Here is a 17,814-nt window from a genome sequence, read left to right as displayed (position 1 = left end):
CAAGTAATGGAGGGCAGTCTTTGGCCAGCAAGTGAGAAATTGAGGCCTTAGTCCAACGACCTGGAAGACACGGAATTCTGCAACAACTGAGTGAGCTCAGAAGCAGATCCAGCCCCCACTCCACACTCCCCACCTTGCAATCGGCCCTTGAGACGCCTGCAGCTGCAGCTGACACCTTGATTTCAGCCTTAGTGAGAGGCTTGAGCAACAGGACCCAGTTAAACTGCACCTGGAGTCCTGACCCAGTGACACCATGAGATAATAAATGTGTTATGTTAAGCTGCGAAATTGGGGGGTAATTTGTTACACAGTAATAGATAACTAAATACACTGTCTTCTAAAAATATAATTAAAGTAATAAAGGAATTAATATAAGGTAAGACATGATGTATCAAGAGTTTTGTTTTTTGTTTGTTTGTTTGTTCGTTTGTTTTAAAGCATTATGGTGGACCTAAGAATGATGATTTCTGACAAGGAGTATTTATTAGGAAGGAGATTACAAAAAGAAGGAAAAGGGAAGGAGATATTTTTAAAAAGAAAGAACACAGATGATGATCACGGACCCTGCATTGTGGCCCTAAGGAATCAGTACTTTATTCTGTACGTGAAGAACCATTAAATGTTTTGAGCAGAGAAATTATTTTTTTTGAAGATTTTATTTATTTATTTGACAGACAGCGAGCGAGCACAAGTAGGCAGAGTGGCAGCAGAGGGAGAGGGAGAAGCAGGCTTCCCGCTGAGCAGGGAGCCCGATGTGGGGCTCGATCCCAGGACCCTGGGACCATGACCTGAGCCGAAGGCAGACGCTTAATGCTTAATGACTGAGCCACCCAAGCGCCCCTTGAGCATAGGAATTATAAGATGAGATCCCCATTTCTGTGAGAAAATTCTGATGCCATTATATTTGAAATGGACTGGAAATAAAAAAGAAAATAACCAAATCATTTAAAAGTCCATTGAGGGGCGCCTGGGTGGCTCAGTTGGTTAAGCGACTGCCTTCGGCTCAGGTCATGATCCTGGAGTCCCGGGATCGAGTCCCGCATCGGACTCCCTGCTCAGCAGGGGGTCTGCTTCTCCCTCTGACCCTCCTCCCTCTCGTGCTCTCTGTCTCTCATTCTCTGTCTCTCAAATAAATAAATAAAATCCTTTCTAAAAAAAAAAAAAAAAAGTCCATTGAAAAAGTCTGGATGAGAAGGAATGAGAGTCTGAGCCCTACAGAAGTGGCAGTAGGAACAGAAATGGGGAAATGGGTGTGAGGTACTTGGGAGCAAAACTGGTAGGGTTTGGTGAACAGAAGACTATGGGGACATTGAAATAAAGAGGGAAGGTAAAAGTGGCACTGAGATGTTCAGCCTGGCTAACTTGAGAGAAACGGCAACATGAAACAAGGAAGGGAGCACAAATGGAGGAAAAATTTAAAGGAGCAAAGTAAGTTCTTTTGAAGTGGACACGTTTGAGTAACAGCAGGATAATAGTAAGTCAGCAGTTTCAAATATGATTATGATACTAAAGAACAAAGTCAGAACTGCAGATTAAGATTTGGGAATAACTAATTTAGGGATGCTGCTTAAGCCATGAAAAGAAATGAGATAGCCCACTGAGTGCTTAAAAACCTCTTATTACTCTGTGCTACCTGCAGAATAAAATACAAAATGATTAGTTACCCACTTATCTAGCTTCAGCTGCTGCACATTCCAACATACATTCTATATTCCAAACACACAAGATGACTTATGGGTCTCCCAAGACACTATGCATTTTCACACCCCGTGCTGAGTCTTTGCGCATTTCCCATTCCTGAAATGCCCTGTTCCTCAACACCCATTTAGACTTTATGGAACTTCAAATGTCACCTCTTGTATGTTTCCAAAGCACGTAGCCTTTATCACATATTATTACAAATCATCTTACCTTTCTGTTCTAACACATGAACCTTAGGGCAAAGATCAGGTCTTACTAATTTCTTATATGCAGTGGTGCCTTGAATATTTAGCATAATGTTTAAATGACAATGTAATTACTAGAAAAAAAAGGAAGAAAGGAGGAAGATAGAGAGACTCTGAAGAAAAAATAGGAATCACCCACCTTTAAGAAACAGACCAAAGAAGAAATGAGGGAGATTAAGGAAACAAAATGGTTATTTGTATTTTAAAAGGGTGATGATGTCTCCTAATACTGACTGGAGAGTTCTCTTTAGTTACCACCCTCACATGGGTTAAACATGTCAAGTTCAATTTTTTTTTTTAAGATTTTATTTATTTATTTGAGAGAGAGAGAATGAGATAGAGAGAGCATGAGAGGGGGGAGGGTCAGAGGGAGAAGCAGACTCCCTGCCGAGCAGGGAGCCCGATGCGGGACTCGATCCTGGGACTCCAGGATCATGACCTGAGCCAAAGGCAGTCGCTTAACCAACTGAGCCACCCAGGCGCCCTTCAATTTTTTTTTTTTTAAATACAATAAAATTCATCTTCTGTGAAGTTTGGAAGATTTTTTTTTTTAATAAAAATTAGAGAACTTTGTCAAATCTTCCAGGAATTGTCACTATCCCTTAAAACACACTGCTCTACTTGACAGAGCTGCTGCATAATAACGTAACTCCATTCTTTCCTTAACGCTTCCCACACTAAAGAGCCATGACCTCTAAGACCACCATTATCTCACATAACTCTACAAGACTCTTTGACTTTACTTCATAGTACACATTTATGTAGACTCCTCATGGCAACCCAGTAACAGTCTTCAAATGTTGTCAACAATATGTCCTCTTAGTCAAACAAGACCTTTCTAACTCTAATCTTGCTGGTATCCAAGACCTTTCCCTAAATCCAGCTGCTTTCTTGATCTCCAACAATTCCATAAAAGCAGACAGGTGAGATATTCTCCTGAACACAGACCACTGCCTTTACCGCAGCCATTACTTACCACAATTGGCAGTAGAGGAAATAGGGCTGTCTGTACACTTCACCAGCACAGGCTCGATTTTTCTTGCTTGTATTCATTTCCTCGTTTTCAATATTTTATCTGTAAGGGGATATATAATAACTTGGCTGTTACTCTAAACTCTTTCTTTCCTAAAATCCCTATGTACTAAAAGAATGTTAATTCATGGTGTTTGAACAGTTTATGTACCATGGTAGAATTTTGTTTATTCCTTACCTGGACAAATTTAATACGACTTTTTCTTTCCTTTTCTTTTTTTTTTTTTTTTAAGATTTTTTATTTTATTTTTTGACAGAGAGAGACAGTGAGAGAGGGAACACAAGCAGGGGGAGTGGGAGAGGGAGAAGGAGGCTTCCCATGGAACAGGGAGCCCGATGCGGGGCTCGATCCCAGGACCCCGGGATCATGACCTGAGCCGAAGGCAGACGCTTAACGACTGAGCCACCCAGGTGCCCCACGACTTTCTTTTTCTTAATATAGAAGACTCTCTACTCTTTGTTATGAGATCAATTTTTTAAAAATCATGCTATTCATCATCTTATAATGCATTCCCAAGAAAACTAACCCTAAATGCTTGCCCAGAAAATGACTGACAGCACAGGGTTTTTTATATTATTTTATAGAATAAACTTGCCTTAAAATAAGTTGCAGCATAATACAATAAAAATAATACTGTGATTATAAATAGTATCTGTTGAGCACTTAGTAGGTGTCAGGCGATGAAGTAACGAAACCTCAGAGAGGCTAAGTCACATGCCCAAAGTTGTACAATTAACACAAGGCAGAAACAAGACTCAAACCCAGGATCTGACTTCAAGTACCAGGATCTTAACTACTGTTTTATAATGCAAGATCTGAACCTATACAGCCTCTTAAAATTTATAACAAAACTTTAACATGTTATGGTCCTCAAAACACCACCAATGGGATGTCAGGGCAGACACTGCTAATTAGTGATAAAGTCAGATTTGCTGATTTCAAGTACCTTTTTAATGAATTTTCTCCATGAACTCCACTAACATGTTTTGAAAAGATCATAGAAATTGGAAAAAAACAAAACAAAACTCTGAATTAAAATATAATCTTAACTAGGGTACTCACAAGAATAAATGACTTACTTAACACTATTTCTGATTCAGTAAAGAATCTCTATTTTGGCAGGATGCATTTCTAAGAGCTCTGAGAGCTGACACAAATATCCCAAATGAGGTAACAAACTGTCCACCCACAAAGAAAAGATATTTCCTCAGATTCAAGATCTCAGTTGTTGGCTGGAGCCAGGGACCAGTCTTTCGCCAAATCCTCCAACACCTTGCCTCTCCTCCTCTTCCTTCAAGGTCTCATATTTTAAGTCTTTAGAGAGAAAAAGGAAACTTCTTCATTCATCTCACATGTATGAAACACTATGTCAGGCAGGGAATAAAAAGGTGACGATGCTTATTCTCAAGGGCATCACATTTTAGAGGAGGAAACTAGTCCCAAAAGTACCACTATGTACCTTGTATTTCCACACATAACAGGTGTTCAATAAAAGTTAGTTGATGAAAACTGTGACTAGATATCTTCCCTAGGCCAACTGTGACCTTTCTAGTTCTTTCTTAATGTTTAAAATAGCTGTGTGAAAATTATACTTAAAAAAAAATCAAGAAGTCAGATTCTGGACTACAATTTTAAAATATGAAAACTGAAAAAACAAAACAAAAAATGGACTGATTCAAAGACAATATATATTGCACAATTTTCTGGGGGTGGGGAGGGTGGAAGTCAGTAGCAGATTTGGCTGAGATCTGTGCTTTAGACTAAGATTCTTCCAGGGACTGCAGGATGGACTGAATCCTGGGTTTCAGCTGCAAATCTTTTTTGCTGGTGACCGAGCAGACAACCATCATCCCAGGTCCTATTTGAAGCATGCTCTTCAAACCACAATAGGAGATGTGAGAAATCTTCCAGGGCTCTGTGTCTGCAGTCACCACCATAAATTTGTAGGTGCTTCTATTGAGAGTTTCATTGACTTCCTTGAGAAGCTGCCTATAGTTAACAAGACAGCTGAGCCATTTCCACCCACTTCACAGTGAAGTAGACTTCTATGAAGGGATTGGCTTTAGGAGTTAACAGACCTCTGTCTCTGTTGCAGTTCTGTAGTCTCATTATCTGCTCAAGGAACACAGAGGACTTCAAAATGAGAAGGCTCACCTCAGCCCAGGAGGAAAGAGCAGAAATATAAATTGAAAATTTTAATAATTGTTTTTTCCTCCTTTTTCCATCAAATACATCTAACTGCTAATCAGAGCTTCTGATAGGCATGAGATACCATTACACAAATATCAACTGAGTGGATATAATTCTATCATAGAGGAGATATTTGACAGATTAGTTAGCTCATGTCACCTCATCATGAGAAGCTTTTCAGTTTTTGTTAGTTTTTCTGAATGTTTGAAATGTCTCAGAGATTCCCTACTATATTCCCAAGCTGCAAGGAGCCCAGGAATGCCAACCTACCTCCACTAATGGAGTTAGTGGATCACCACATCAAAAACCAATGATGTATTGTATGGTGACTAATATAACAATAAAATTAAAAAAAAAAAAAGAGCATATCCTTCTGCATTTAAAACTGCTGTTTAAGCTTTTTGAATATAAAAGAAGTGAAGATTCGGGGCGCCTGGGTGGCTCAGTCGTTAAGCATCTGCCTTCGGCTCAGGTCATGATCCCAGCGTCCTGGGATCAAGTCCCACATCGGGCTCCCTGCTCAGCAGGAAGCCTGCCTCTCCCACTCCCCCTGCTTGTGTTCCTGCTCTAGCTGTCTCTCTCTCTGTCAAATAAATAAATAAAATCTTAAAAAAAAAAAAAAGAAGTGAAGATTCATTCATTCATTCATTCATTTATATATTTATTTTTTTAGATTATTTATTTATTTGACAGAGAGAGACACAGCAAGAGAGGGAACACAAGCAAGGGGAGAGGCAGGGGGAGAAGCAGGCTTCCCGCCTAGCAGGGAGCCCAATGCAAGCAGGGAGCCTGATGCGGGGCTCGATCCCAGGGTCCTGGGATCATGACCTGAGCCAAAGGCAGACGCTTAACAACTGAGCTACCCAGGCGCCCCAAAAGAAGTAAAGATTCAAAGCAACAACCAAGGCAAGTAGAATCCAGGCATCATCCTCTGCTTTATGATTTCCTCTAATTTCTATCTCATGTCCAGGGAAAAGAATCTCCTTAGAAAGAATTTTCCCCAAACCTGGAAGTGTGCCTTTTGTTATCTCTAATTCTGATTTCCTCTCTTGCTAAATTCTTACTTGTGTTTGACCCAACATATTTATTCTCTTCTCTCTATTCAGCAGCCATCACAGACATACAGCCTTTTCCTTTATCAAAAAAGCATTTAGCCAAGAAATTTGGGTATAGAGTAGACACTGCTAAATGGGTGTGTGATGGAGCAAGATGCAGATGATTACGGCTCCCAACAGCAACAATAGAAATAAGGACAGTCCTTTAATTATCCCTCTCCTAGGAATTTCTCACTCTTGGTATTTCTCTACTGTCCCCCACCTGCTATTATGTTTCTGACCCTCTCTCTCTCTCCTGGGTCACTCCCACCTTCAAGTAACAGTTTATTTCTTATGCTGAGCAGTCCAGCCATCAGTCTCCTTCAAACCATACCCTGGAGGGCTCTCGCTTTCCAACATAAAGAGGTCTCTCAAGGTGTCTTGTTAAAAAATGTCCAGGTACTTTAGGAGAGAAATCATGCCACTCCCAGAGCGGCAGAGCAGTGACCTTCAGTTGTGTTTTTTTAAAATAGTGTTTTGTTTTGTTTTTTTTTCACTCCAGCTGTTTTGTTATCCAAACAAAATGCATATATTAACAAAAAGTTAACTCAAAGATTTAAGAGCATTCCTTAATAACCATGCTATTGCAATACCTGTCTCAGAAAGCATAATGTCAGCAATAATTTATTCACTTATATTACAAACCACAAGAAGAAATGTGACCTGCCTAGTTACTTAACATCTTTACATTTCTATTCTTTTTAACCCTAAAACAAATGATACATTTGTCATGCCCTTAATTAAAGACAGACATTCATAATATTCAGGTTAAATGTAAGATTTAGTCCATAGGTTAACTAGAGAAAACCAATTTATTTCATTATTTGCCTGTACTTAATGAAAACACAATGCACAATGGCTGCAAATATAATAGTTATGTTGAGCTTAATTCCACTGGCTGATGATATTGTTAAACATCATGGGCTTGCATATGTATATATGTGCACATGCATACACTTATCAGTGTGTGTGTATGCACATATACATTGAGCTCATTTGGTTATATATTATAACAGTTTAGACTGTTAGCCAAAAGTAGTTTTTACTATTTTTATTTTAGTAAAATGAAACAAAATAAAAAGACTAGTTGTAAGGGTTTGCTTATCACACTTACTTGTTTTTGCCCAAGATAACATACTCCTGTAGTAAAGATGCCACTAAAAGATAATTGGACAATTAAATATGGTGCCATGTTTAACTTAAACAGAAGAGCATTCTAATGCTATCTGTTGAGGAAAACTTAAATTTGACAAAAAAAAAAATTGCAGAACTGCATTATTTGATCAAACCATGCAAACTGTAATTTTCTTAGACCAGCATGTATTTCAATCAATATTTATGAAGTCATCCAAATGTTCCTCTCAATTGAACCAAATTTTACATGCATAACAGCCTCTCACAAAGTCCTTGTCCAGTAATAATACAATACTATAGGTTTCATAATTTAAAGGCATTAACTTAAAATGACTATAGTTTATAACATGCAAAGTATACCAACCAGACCAGCATATCTGAAAGAGTCATGTCAAGATAATTATTTAGATATTCAGGGATTCGAAGTACTGAATCTGTGGAAGGGAGAAACAACCTGAAAGTATATTCCATCCATTGGGAAAAGAGCAGGTATAACCTGAAAGTATATTCCATCCACTGGGAAAAGAGCAGGTATAATTTCTACCACCTCACAGTTTAATCCTGTTTACACACCATGAAACCCTGTCACACACATATTTGCAGAGCCTAGTGACTTAAACACAGCGATAACTATAATACCAATTAGCATAAATTTTAGGAGGAAGATGAATCTGATGGTAACATATTAACATTGGATTAAAATACCTTGCAAAATATTCTTTTCATAAGGTCCTTTGCCAAATGTTTGGTGTAGCTGACTACTATACAAAATTGTTTTATCACAAAGGAAATACTGTAGACTCTATATTCCTAATATATCCACAATCCATCTATTTCTATTTCACTGATACCATCCTGAAACCATCATCAAATTTTACCTGTTATCTAACCTTTTCCTAGCTCTCCTATTTTTACTCTTATGCATCAGGGAGTAGCAGTAACCATGGAATTCTACAAAAAAAAAAAAAAAAAGTCTCTCCTCAATAGAGCAGCCAAAATGATCCTTCGAAAGGCAAGTCAGATCAGGTCACTCCTTTGATTAAAACCTGCAAAGGATTCCTTTCCTACTGCTAATAAGACTCAGACAAGGCCCTACAGAATCTACCTGCTCTTCCTTGCTTACTCTGCCTACATCCACAGTCTCCTCCCAGATCCCTACACATGCTGGACATGCACCTGTCTTGAGCATTTATCTTGTCTTCAGCCTGGCATGCTCTTTCCTTGTGTATCCACTTGGCTAACTCCTTCTCCTCTTTATATTTCACCAACCTCAGTTTCTCAATGAGGTCCTATGCACTATTTAACATATATATAGTAAACTACCCAGCCCCAGACCTCTTGTGCTCACTATACTCCTTATCTTATTTATTCCATTTTAGTTTTTCCATAGCACTTATCACCTTTTATAAAAGTATATATTGTGCTAATTTCTTATTCTGTCTCTTGAATGTTGGCTTCTCAAGAGCAAGGGTCTTTGCCTTTTTAGTTCACTAAAAATGTATCCTATCTCTCATATAGGGTTGACACTCTATAAATATTTGTTGAATGTCCAATAAATGTAAATGTGATATGAATGTAACACAAGGAAGCTTCCAGTCACGAACATAGTATAAAACCTTCATGGAAATAACTTGGATTATGCCACTAAGTATTCAAACCTAAGAAACTGGTATTATTAGATGGCCCCTCCATATGCAGCAACAGTTGTCCTGAAATATTCTTCCAGGAAATGGGAATAATATCTCTTGATATGCAATTCCTGTTGGCCTTATAATTTTACAATTTATCATGGGAACACAGACCCTTGAATTCCTTGGATGCTATCACTTCTTAAATAATTTCTCTGTCACTTCATTATTATCTTTTCATTCACTTCTTACTTCTTTTCAGTTACTTTGACTTCACTCACCTTTCCCTGAACGATAAATGTTAGCATTGCCCAAAATGTCCAACCTTGGTTGTATTCCCTTTTCTATGCCTACAGATCCAATCTCCAATAACTGGAAGTCAAAGCCACTAGCTCTAGTCTTTCCCATATTTCTCTCCCTATAGCCTAACTGCTCCTTACAGACTTCCACTTGGATATGCTACAAACATGTTGAATGCAAAATTTCAAAGAATGATCTCACCACCATTGTAACCTAAAGAATTTTCTACCTGAATTCTTTACCATGATTAATAGCTTCATTATCAACCTAGTTGCCCAAACCAGGAACCTGGGATTCCTCTTAGCTATTCCTTTTCTCACCTGCTTTCACTTCCTATTACATTTTTCCAATTTCCTAAATATGTCAATTCCATCACATAATTATGTCTCAAATAATTCTCTTATTCCATTTCCCAAGCCACTGTGGTGGTTTTATTTCATTGTTATGAGGATTATTGCAACAATTTCCTAATTGAGCTCCATGTCTATTCTCTTCTCCATAGCAATCCCTCCTCTCCAATTTGTTCATCTAACAAAATCCTATTAAATTTTCAAGTCCCAGCAAAGCTTTCCTTGCCACCTTTAGTGTTCTTTCATGCTCCAAACAGTACTTACCAAATTGCATATTTTACTCTTTGGGAACGTCAGCAAGTCTGGGTGTATGGTTGCTGACTTCAGGCAATGGTATCACTCAGCCTGCATGGAGTGTGTCACCATAGAAGTGACGTAGGTGGAGCAGTGGCCAAGGGTGACACACATGAGACCACAAAAATCTGAGAATGTGAGCAAGATGCGTCTGATACACAGTTCAAACAGCCTTTCTAAATTACTCATAGGACAACATCTCAAGGTTTGCCCGAAATTTTCCTTCCAGACATCCTTGCCTATATTTATCCTTTGCTCATTTTTACAATATCTTCTTTTTTCCATAGAATAAAGCCAAGGTATTTGCCTATCTTTTAAGGCATAAACCATTAACTGCACCTAACTTTCCCAAGTAAATAACCCAGAAGCTTGTACTATACAAGACCCAGAAAATAGGTGAACCAGGAGCTACCATACATTTCATCAGTTGCAAACATGTGAGAAAGAAAATTTTCAACTTTTAATGTTTGTGGGTCCTGACTCTGGGCTCCCTGGGAAGCTATACTTTTACCAAGGTCAAAATGACTTCACCCAACTTCAAAGCATGGGCTCTATTTCAGCCCTGAGCACACATTGTACATCTGCTTCGTTAGCAAATAACCCAAGAAACATTTCAAACTGAAGAATAAAAATCTCCCTACGTTCCATTCCCATACCCCTGAAGCCTGCAACCTTGCACATACTAAACCCACAAGATAAAGTTTGTAATTTTCCGAAATGCCCTTCATCAAAGTGATTTGTAACTCTTGACATAACAAAAAACATATGTAACCCTGTATCAAACATTCCTTCTCTGGAGCACTCTCTTCTTTGTGAAGGTTATGTATCTAGGGCAGCTGTCCTCACTTGGGCTTAAATAAAACTCTTTTTCTTTTTTAGAAATTCTAAAAGGTTTGTTCATTTCGTATCAATACAGGTTTCTCTCAGGATATAGAACCATTCGATACAACTTCCCCAGAATTATCTCATTATTAACGTTTCAGCAAAATTCCTCACAAATACGGGCTGGATTCACTAAGTACAAAAGTTTATTAAAAAACTATCATAGCTACAATGAAACGTACCAAAACATTAACAAGAACATTTTTAACCTTCTTCTCTCTGTATTTTGTATCTTCCAAAATTTTTACATTGAGCATATATTTTTCTTATTTTCTTAGAAAAAAAAATTGTAAGATGTGATTATAGGGAGAGAATGGCTTTGTACATTCTAAAGTGTTCTAAGGTTCAAAACGGTGTCTAGTTCATTACTCTTGGTTTCTGATTCTTTAAGCTCCTGAAGTTATAAGCAGCAAAAATTCAGAATATAGCTAGCCCTGACTACTTCCAGCAACAAAAATGACTAGTCCCTAGAAATCCTGTTCAGCTCTTCCCAGTATATGGCTGCTCATTACAGCAACCTTGATTCGTTCCAGTCCTCGCCCGAACTATCGTGGGAATTGAAACAAATAGAACAGGCTTGAAAGCAAATTTGATCTTTAAATAATGTATTAATCTATTTTTATTTTATCTCATCTTGCTAATTAAAAACAAAGTTAAACTTAAAATATTATCCTAAATTTTTTAGATATGGTCCTAATTTTAGACTCTTGATTATGCTAGTAGAGAACTCATGAATAATTTTTAGCTTATATCACTAAAAATGAATTTGATCTACAATGGCAAGAAGAGGATCAAGAATAAAAACTCTTGTGATTCTGTGAATCATTTATAATTGTTCTTTCTGAGATAATATTAGCACATATTGTTCTCCTTTCAAATAATGTACTTTTTTTTTACTATAGAGTTCCACTAAAGATATGTATAAGGCACCAAGAGGACGTTCAGCTTAGTGTACTTCAAAAAAATTCTGATTAAAAGCAAAACAGCCATAATCTTAAAAAAAAAAAAAAAAAAGACACCCTAAGATTTGTCATGCACCTTTTGGCAAGAGACAAAGATCAAGCTGGATATGTGTAGCAGAAACTCTCAAAAACATCAATGTGAGCATCCATACTACGGCCCTCACCACAGGTACACTGTGCTAGGCTTGCAGGAGATGTTTTAACATGAAGGGCACTGAGTCGATCCCTTGTGCTCAGAGACCTTCAAGTACTGGCAGGTGGCATTTCTCATACACAAAAACACTGTAACACAAGAGCACACTTCTCCAGTGAGAAGGATCGGCTTTCAGAGTCAATGTTACCTCCGCTTCCCTTGCCATGAATAATCATTAATGATTCTGAGGAACTCTCGACAGGTTTGCAGGTGTGCCTGTGTGCTAGTCAGAGTGTCATGTAATCAAAAAGCCAGAAAGGACCCTCAGGAGTGGCTAATAAGGTGCTTCGTTTTAGAAAATGAGACCCAGGGAGAGTAACTACCCTGGTTCCTCAAACATTCTGTACGGAGAATCATTATCAATGTATTAAGGTAGTCTGCCTCTTAAAAGAATACTTTATGCAATTTCTTTATGATTGAAAAATGTTAACAAACCCCACATAGATGCATAGTTTTCTCCAAACCAGCTCAACTTTAATATGATAATACGAACTCCTAAAACAATGCCTATATTTGAAAACTCAGATTATTTCTTGCTTTTCTAAACTGCTTTGTGGAAGTGAAGGCCTACATTATTAATCAACTTGAGAGAAAATTATTTTTATACCAAGAAAAATCCCCCTCCCCTGAAACATTTGTCTTCCTTATTTTGTAATTCAGTTTCAGTTTGCAGACAGACAAGAATCATCTGTCGACACAGTACCGTCTATTCAGTATACCAAACAGAATGTCATAGGCTGGCCAGCTTTGAAATTAGCTATTAATAAAGTGGTGTGAAAAGAGAAAACTGACATTTTTTTCTCAACTTGTTTTTGCCAATAATCAAAACTAACATGGGGGCAGTTATCACCCTTCCTGGAGCAAAAACAGAACAACATACAACATTAACAATGAAAACAATGAAACATCTTTTCAATGAATCACAGAATGAAGGATAGAAAGTATACAGGCTTTGCAAAAAAGATAGACGTGGGCTCCAGCACTTATTAGATGTGTGACCCTGTGGAAAGTAGTTACCCTCTAACATAACATCTCCTTCTTGTAAAATGACAAGGATAACAGTAATATGACAAAGATGGTCATTTTAAGTAAGATTATATTTCTAAAGTCATTGACCCAAAGAAAGTATTGGATATACACTAGTCTTCCTACACATCCCCAAGGATAGGGACACTCTATCTCAGCTTGAAAAGAAAACCTGCATTTGTGTTATATATTTTTGTAAGTTTTATTGAGATAATACCCGTACCATACAGTTCACTTTTTTAAGTGTATATTTCAGTGGGCTTTAGTATATTCACAGAATTGTGAATCATCACCCCGCAAAAAAATCCCATACCCATTAGCAGTCAGTCAATGCTGTTTCCCCACTTGCCAAGCCTAGGCATCAACTAATCTTTCTGGATCTACAGATCTGCTTATTCTGGACATTACATATCAGTGGAATTATACATTGTGCTGTCTTTTGTTGTCTTTTTTGTTAGCTTCTTTCACATAGTATAATGTTTTCAAAGCTGTGGCATGTATCAGCACTTCATTCCTATTTATTGCTGAGTAATACTCCACTGTATTGATATACCACCTTTTTTTAATTAACATATAATATATTATTTGTTTCAGGGGTACAGGTCTGTGATTCATCAGCCTTACACAATTCACAGGGCTCACCATAGCACATACCCTCCCCAGTGTCTATATACCACCTTTTAATTATCCAGTCATTAGCTGATGGACACTTGAGTTGTTTACACTTGGGGTAGTAAGAATAATGTTGTTCTGAACATTGGTGTACAGGGGCTTTATACTGACAGGGAAAAATTTTTGGATCCAATCATGGCAACTTTGCGTTTTACATTTGGAAGAACTGCCAAACAGTTCGCCAAAGTGCTGTACCATTAACAATTCCAGCAGCAATATGGGAGGATACTAATTTCTCCATAATCTCACCAACACTTGTTATTGCCTATTAATTTTAATTTTAGCTATCAAGGGATATTACATAGTATCTCAGATGGTGGTTCTAATTTGTATTACTCTAATAATTAATGATGAGCATCTTTTCATGTGCTTACAGGTAGGTCACTTCTGTATCTTCTATGGAGAAATATCTATTCAAATCATTTGCCCATCTTTAATTGGGTTGTCTTTTTATTTTTGAGTTTTAAGAGTTTTATCTTCTAGACATATACTTTTAAATCAGATATACAATTTGCAAATATTTTCTCTCATTCTGTACATTGCCTTTCCACTTCTTGATAGTGCCCTCTAAAGCACAGAAGTTTTGCTTCTAAAGTCCAGTTTATCTATTTTTTTCTTTTGTCTCATGTAAATTTTTTAAATTGGAGTATGGTTGACATATAATATAGTCTCTTGTACTTTTGATATCATATCTAACAAACTATTGCCTAACCCAAAGTCATGAAGAATCACCCCTATGTTTCTTCTAAGAGCTATATAGACTGTTAAATATATGACTTTGATCTATTTTGAGTTAATATTTTATATGGTGTGACATGGGGTCCAAGTCCATTTTTTCACATATAAAAATCTAGTTGCCCCAGCACCATTTGTTAAAAACACTATTGTGTTCACATTAAATTGTCTTGACACTCTTTATAAATCAATCGACAAAGGTAAGAAGCTATTTCTGGAATTTATATTCTATTCCATTTATTGATCCTTGTGCCAGTGAACACACTGTTTTCATTATTGTAGCTTTATAGAAAGGTTTGAAATTGGGAAATGTGAATCCTCCAACTTTATTCTTTTTCGATATGTTTTAGTGATCTGCGTTGCTTGCATTTCCATACAACCATTAGGGCTATTTTTCAAAAGAGGCAGGTGGGATTCCTAGGAACTTCTTATTTTCACAAAGGTTATGCAGTTTGTGGCATGACTGTTCACAGTAGTGATACCCACTTTCACTCTTGTCTCTAGTAATGAGTCTAGCTCTTTACTGTTTATTCTAGCTAATGATTTGTCAATTTTGTTGATCTTTTCAAGAACCAAATATTCATCTTCTGGATTCGCTCTTTTGCCTTTCCATTTCCATTTATTTCTTCTCTCTTCTGCGTTATTTCCTTCCTTCTACTTACCTATGGGTTGAGTTTGTTCTTTACATACAGTTTTCATTGATTGATTCTCCTCCTTTGTATGGATCATGTTTCCTTGTTTCTCTCCTTGCTTGATAATGTTTTTGCTAAAAAACTGGTGTTATAATATTATAATGTGGTAACTTTAAAAATGAGATTCCTCCTTACCAAGCATTTATTTTCATATTGCTGTTTGTAGTTTTTGTTGTAGTAATAGTAGTTACTGTTTGCTTGGAACTTTCCTGGGCTAATTCTTTTATAGTCTTTATTTTGTGTATGTGCAGCCACTAACGTCTCTGTTTGCTTAGCTTAATGGCAGGCTAATGATTGGATAGAAATGTCCTTAAATACCTTGAACCAGTAAACCTCTAACACACAGAGAGACCATCAGCAAAAAGTATCAGTGCGAAATTTCAGTGCTTCATGATTTACAACTCTACCTTAGCCTTTTGCTTCCAGCTTGTATAAAACTTTATACTCACCCAGAGATGAGAAATCAGTGCTCTCCCAGGGCTCTCCAGGCATGTTGACAGTTCTCACATCCACATGGATTTTAAGATCCCCCGTAATAAATTCAAGCTTCTAAAAGCCTCCAATGAACATTCTATCTCCCTAATTTTTCATTTAGGTTTTACATTGAGACTGTTGTTTTGGTCAACTGGTATTTTCTCAGATAGCTGTGATGCTGATGGCTTTTTGACCAAAGACTCCAGGGGAAAGAGCTTCTCTCACTGAGTGAGCGCTGAGTCAGACTGAATATAAACACATTCTGTGAAGGGCTTTTCCAGAAATCTGCTAGACAGGATGAATATTAACGACTCTCTTGGAATGGGGCATTTGAGAGATATTCAACCCCATTCTTCTTTTCTCTAAGTATCTCTAAGCTGCTGGATTTCACAACTATTATGGCTACAAGGCTACTGGTTTTCAAAACTACCACAGTGCAGGGGAAAAGGGAATGAGAACTGAACAACTTACAAGGCCACTGATATTGCTGTTCTTACCAACATTCAGTAATTTTTCTTGTATAAACCCTCCCCAGATTGTTGCAATATTTAATTAATTCCTAGAGTTCTGAAAACATTGATTTTTACTTTTGGGGGGACGGGGGCAGTATTCTCATTGCTTTTGAAAAGGAATAGATTTTCAGATGTCTCTGTTCCATTGTGACAGAAATGCCTCTACCCTTTAAAAAAAAAAAAGTTGATAATATTTCATTAAAACAACAACAACAAAACTCTAAACTCTCCCCCCCGCCAAAAATATTTGGAAGGTATCAACCTCATTCATTTGAAGCTGTTTCTATAGAATGAATATTTTCATTGTAATGCCACAGATTCTAAACATAGTAGCCACCCAGGTATTTTGAATCAGCCAGATCTAGGTTATAATCCTGGACCTGTCACTTACTTGCTTTGTGAACACTAAATTTCTTAAATTCTTTCAGCCTCCGTTTATAATAATACCTACCTATAAGGGTCACTGTGTGCATTGAGGGTAATTACACATAGAAAAGGATTAACACCTAATAGACTTCAATAAGTAATAATTCCTTCCCCTCTTCTCTTCCTTTCTAAAATGTTCATTTACTAAAAGAATGCCTGGCCTATATTATTTGGTTCTTCAGTGTAATAATGCCATCTGCTGGAAATGTCAACACGATGACCAACAGAGAAAATGAATCTTTTTTTTTTTTAAAGATTTTATTTATTTATTCGAGAGAGAGAGAGTGAGAGAGAGAAAGAGCACAAGAGGAGGGAGTGGGAGAGGGAGAAGCAGACTCCCTGCCGAGCAGGGAGCCTGATGCGGGACTCGATCCCGGGACTCCAGGATCGTGACCTGAGCCGAAGGCAGTCGCTTAACCAACTGAGCCACCCAGGCGCCTGAAAATGAATCTTTTTAACAAAGAAACATTATTATGTTCAACTGGTGCTCTATTATTCCTGACCCACTGAAGAATACTGACATTTCCTTGGTACATTTTTTTCTGGTATAAAGGTGCTTCAGACCTCCCCCCTAATACACACACACAAACATTATTAAAATGGCTTACACTTACAGTAAATTCCTATTTTTCAGTATCTTGAGGGAGAAAATTACTAGAAGAAATAGTTACCATAAGTTAAAGTTTTTCTTATTAATAAAATTTTTTCTAAGAACCATGATTTACTTTCAGAGGTTTGTGACAGATCTGTGACTTTAGCCATAACTGTAGATTTTTTTAATCATATAGGGGCCTAGTTAACAACAAAAAAATTAAGAACTATTAGATCTCAATTTTCTATTTTGCAAGAAAATGACTCAAAGATAACAAGTCAACTATTATTGTAAATAAATATAAATAGGCAACTATTATTATAAAGTAATATAAATAGTAATTAAACTATTACTGTAAGAAGTAAAACAATTCTTGAAAACTTTCTAATCGTGGAACAACAAGTGATTAAATAAAACACAGCACATACTTATAGCCGAATATCCTAGTCAAAAATCAAGTCCTCAAAAATATTTAATATGTGAGAATTATTGTGATTTATTATATTTAGAATAATTGAATTATAAAATGATTAATGTAACTTGATCAAAATTTCATACAGATAATAGAAAAATTATAGATAGGTTGGTAGACCTAAATGTTCACCAAATTGTTGACAGTGGCTTTATATCTTCACTGTGACATTTATTTTTATTTCTTCTTTATGTGTCTAGGAACATA

At 37.0% G+C, this 17,814-nt stretch overlaps 1 protein-coding gene across 1 annotated transcript in view; it reads right to left on the bottom strand.

Moving 5' to 3' along the window:
* The window catches only part of LOC123861542 (uncharacterized), a 1,204,655-nt gene that overhangs the window by 732,375 nt on the left and 454,466 nt on the right, over window positions 1-17,814 (bottom strand). Inside the window, exon 9 of the mRNA XM_064570981.1 lies at window positions 2,923-3,021. Coding sequence (XP_064427051.1) covers window positions 2,923-2,999 — 77 coding nt within the window. The 5' untranslated portion in view covers window positions 3,000-3,021. The remainder of the gene's footprint in view (window positions 1-2,922; window positions 3,022-17,814) is intronic.

The sequence above is a fragment of the Mirounga angustirostris genome, unplaced genomic scaffold, assembly GCF_029215605.1.
Source record: "Mirounga angustirostris isolate CCGP_5_RB_7025 unplaced genomic scaffold, mMirAng1.0.hap1 SCAF_9, whole genome shotgun sequence".
In the NCBI taxonomy this organism is placed as follows: domain Eukaryota; kingdom Metazoa; phylum Chordata; class Mammalia; order Carnivora; family Phocidae; genus Mirounga; species Mirounga angustirostris.
This window is presented reverse-complemented; position numbering and strand designations above follow the sequence as displayed.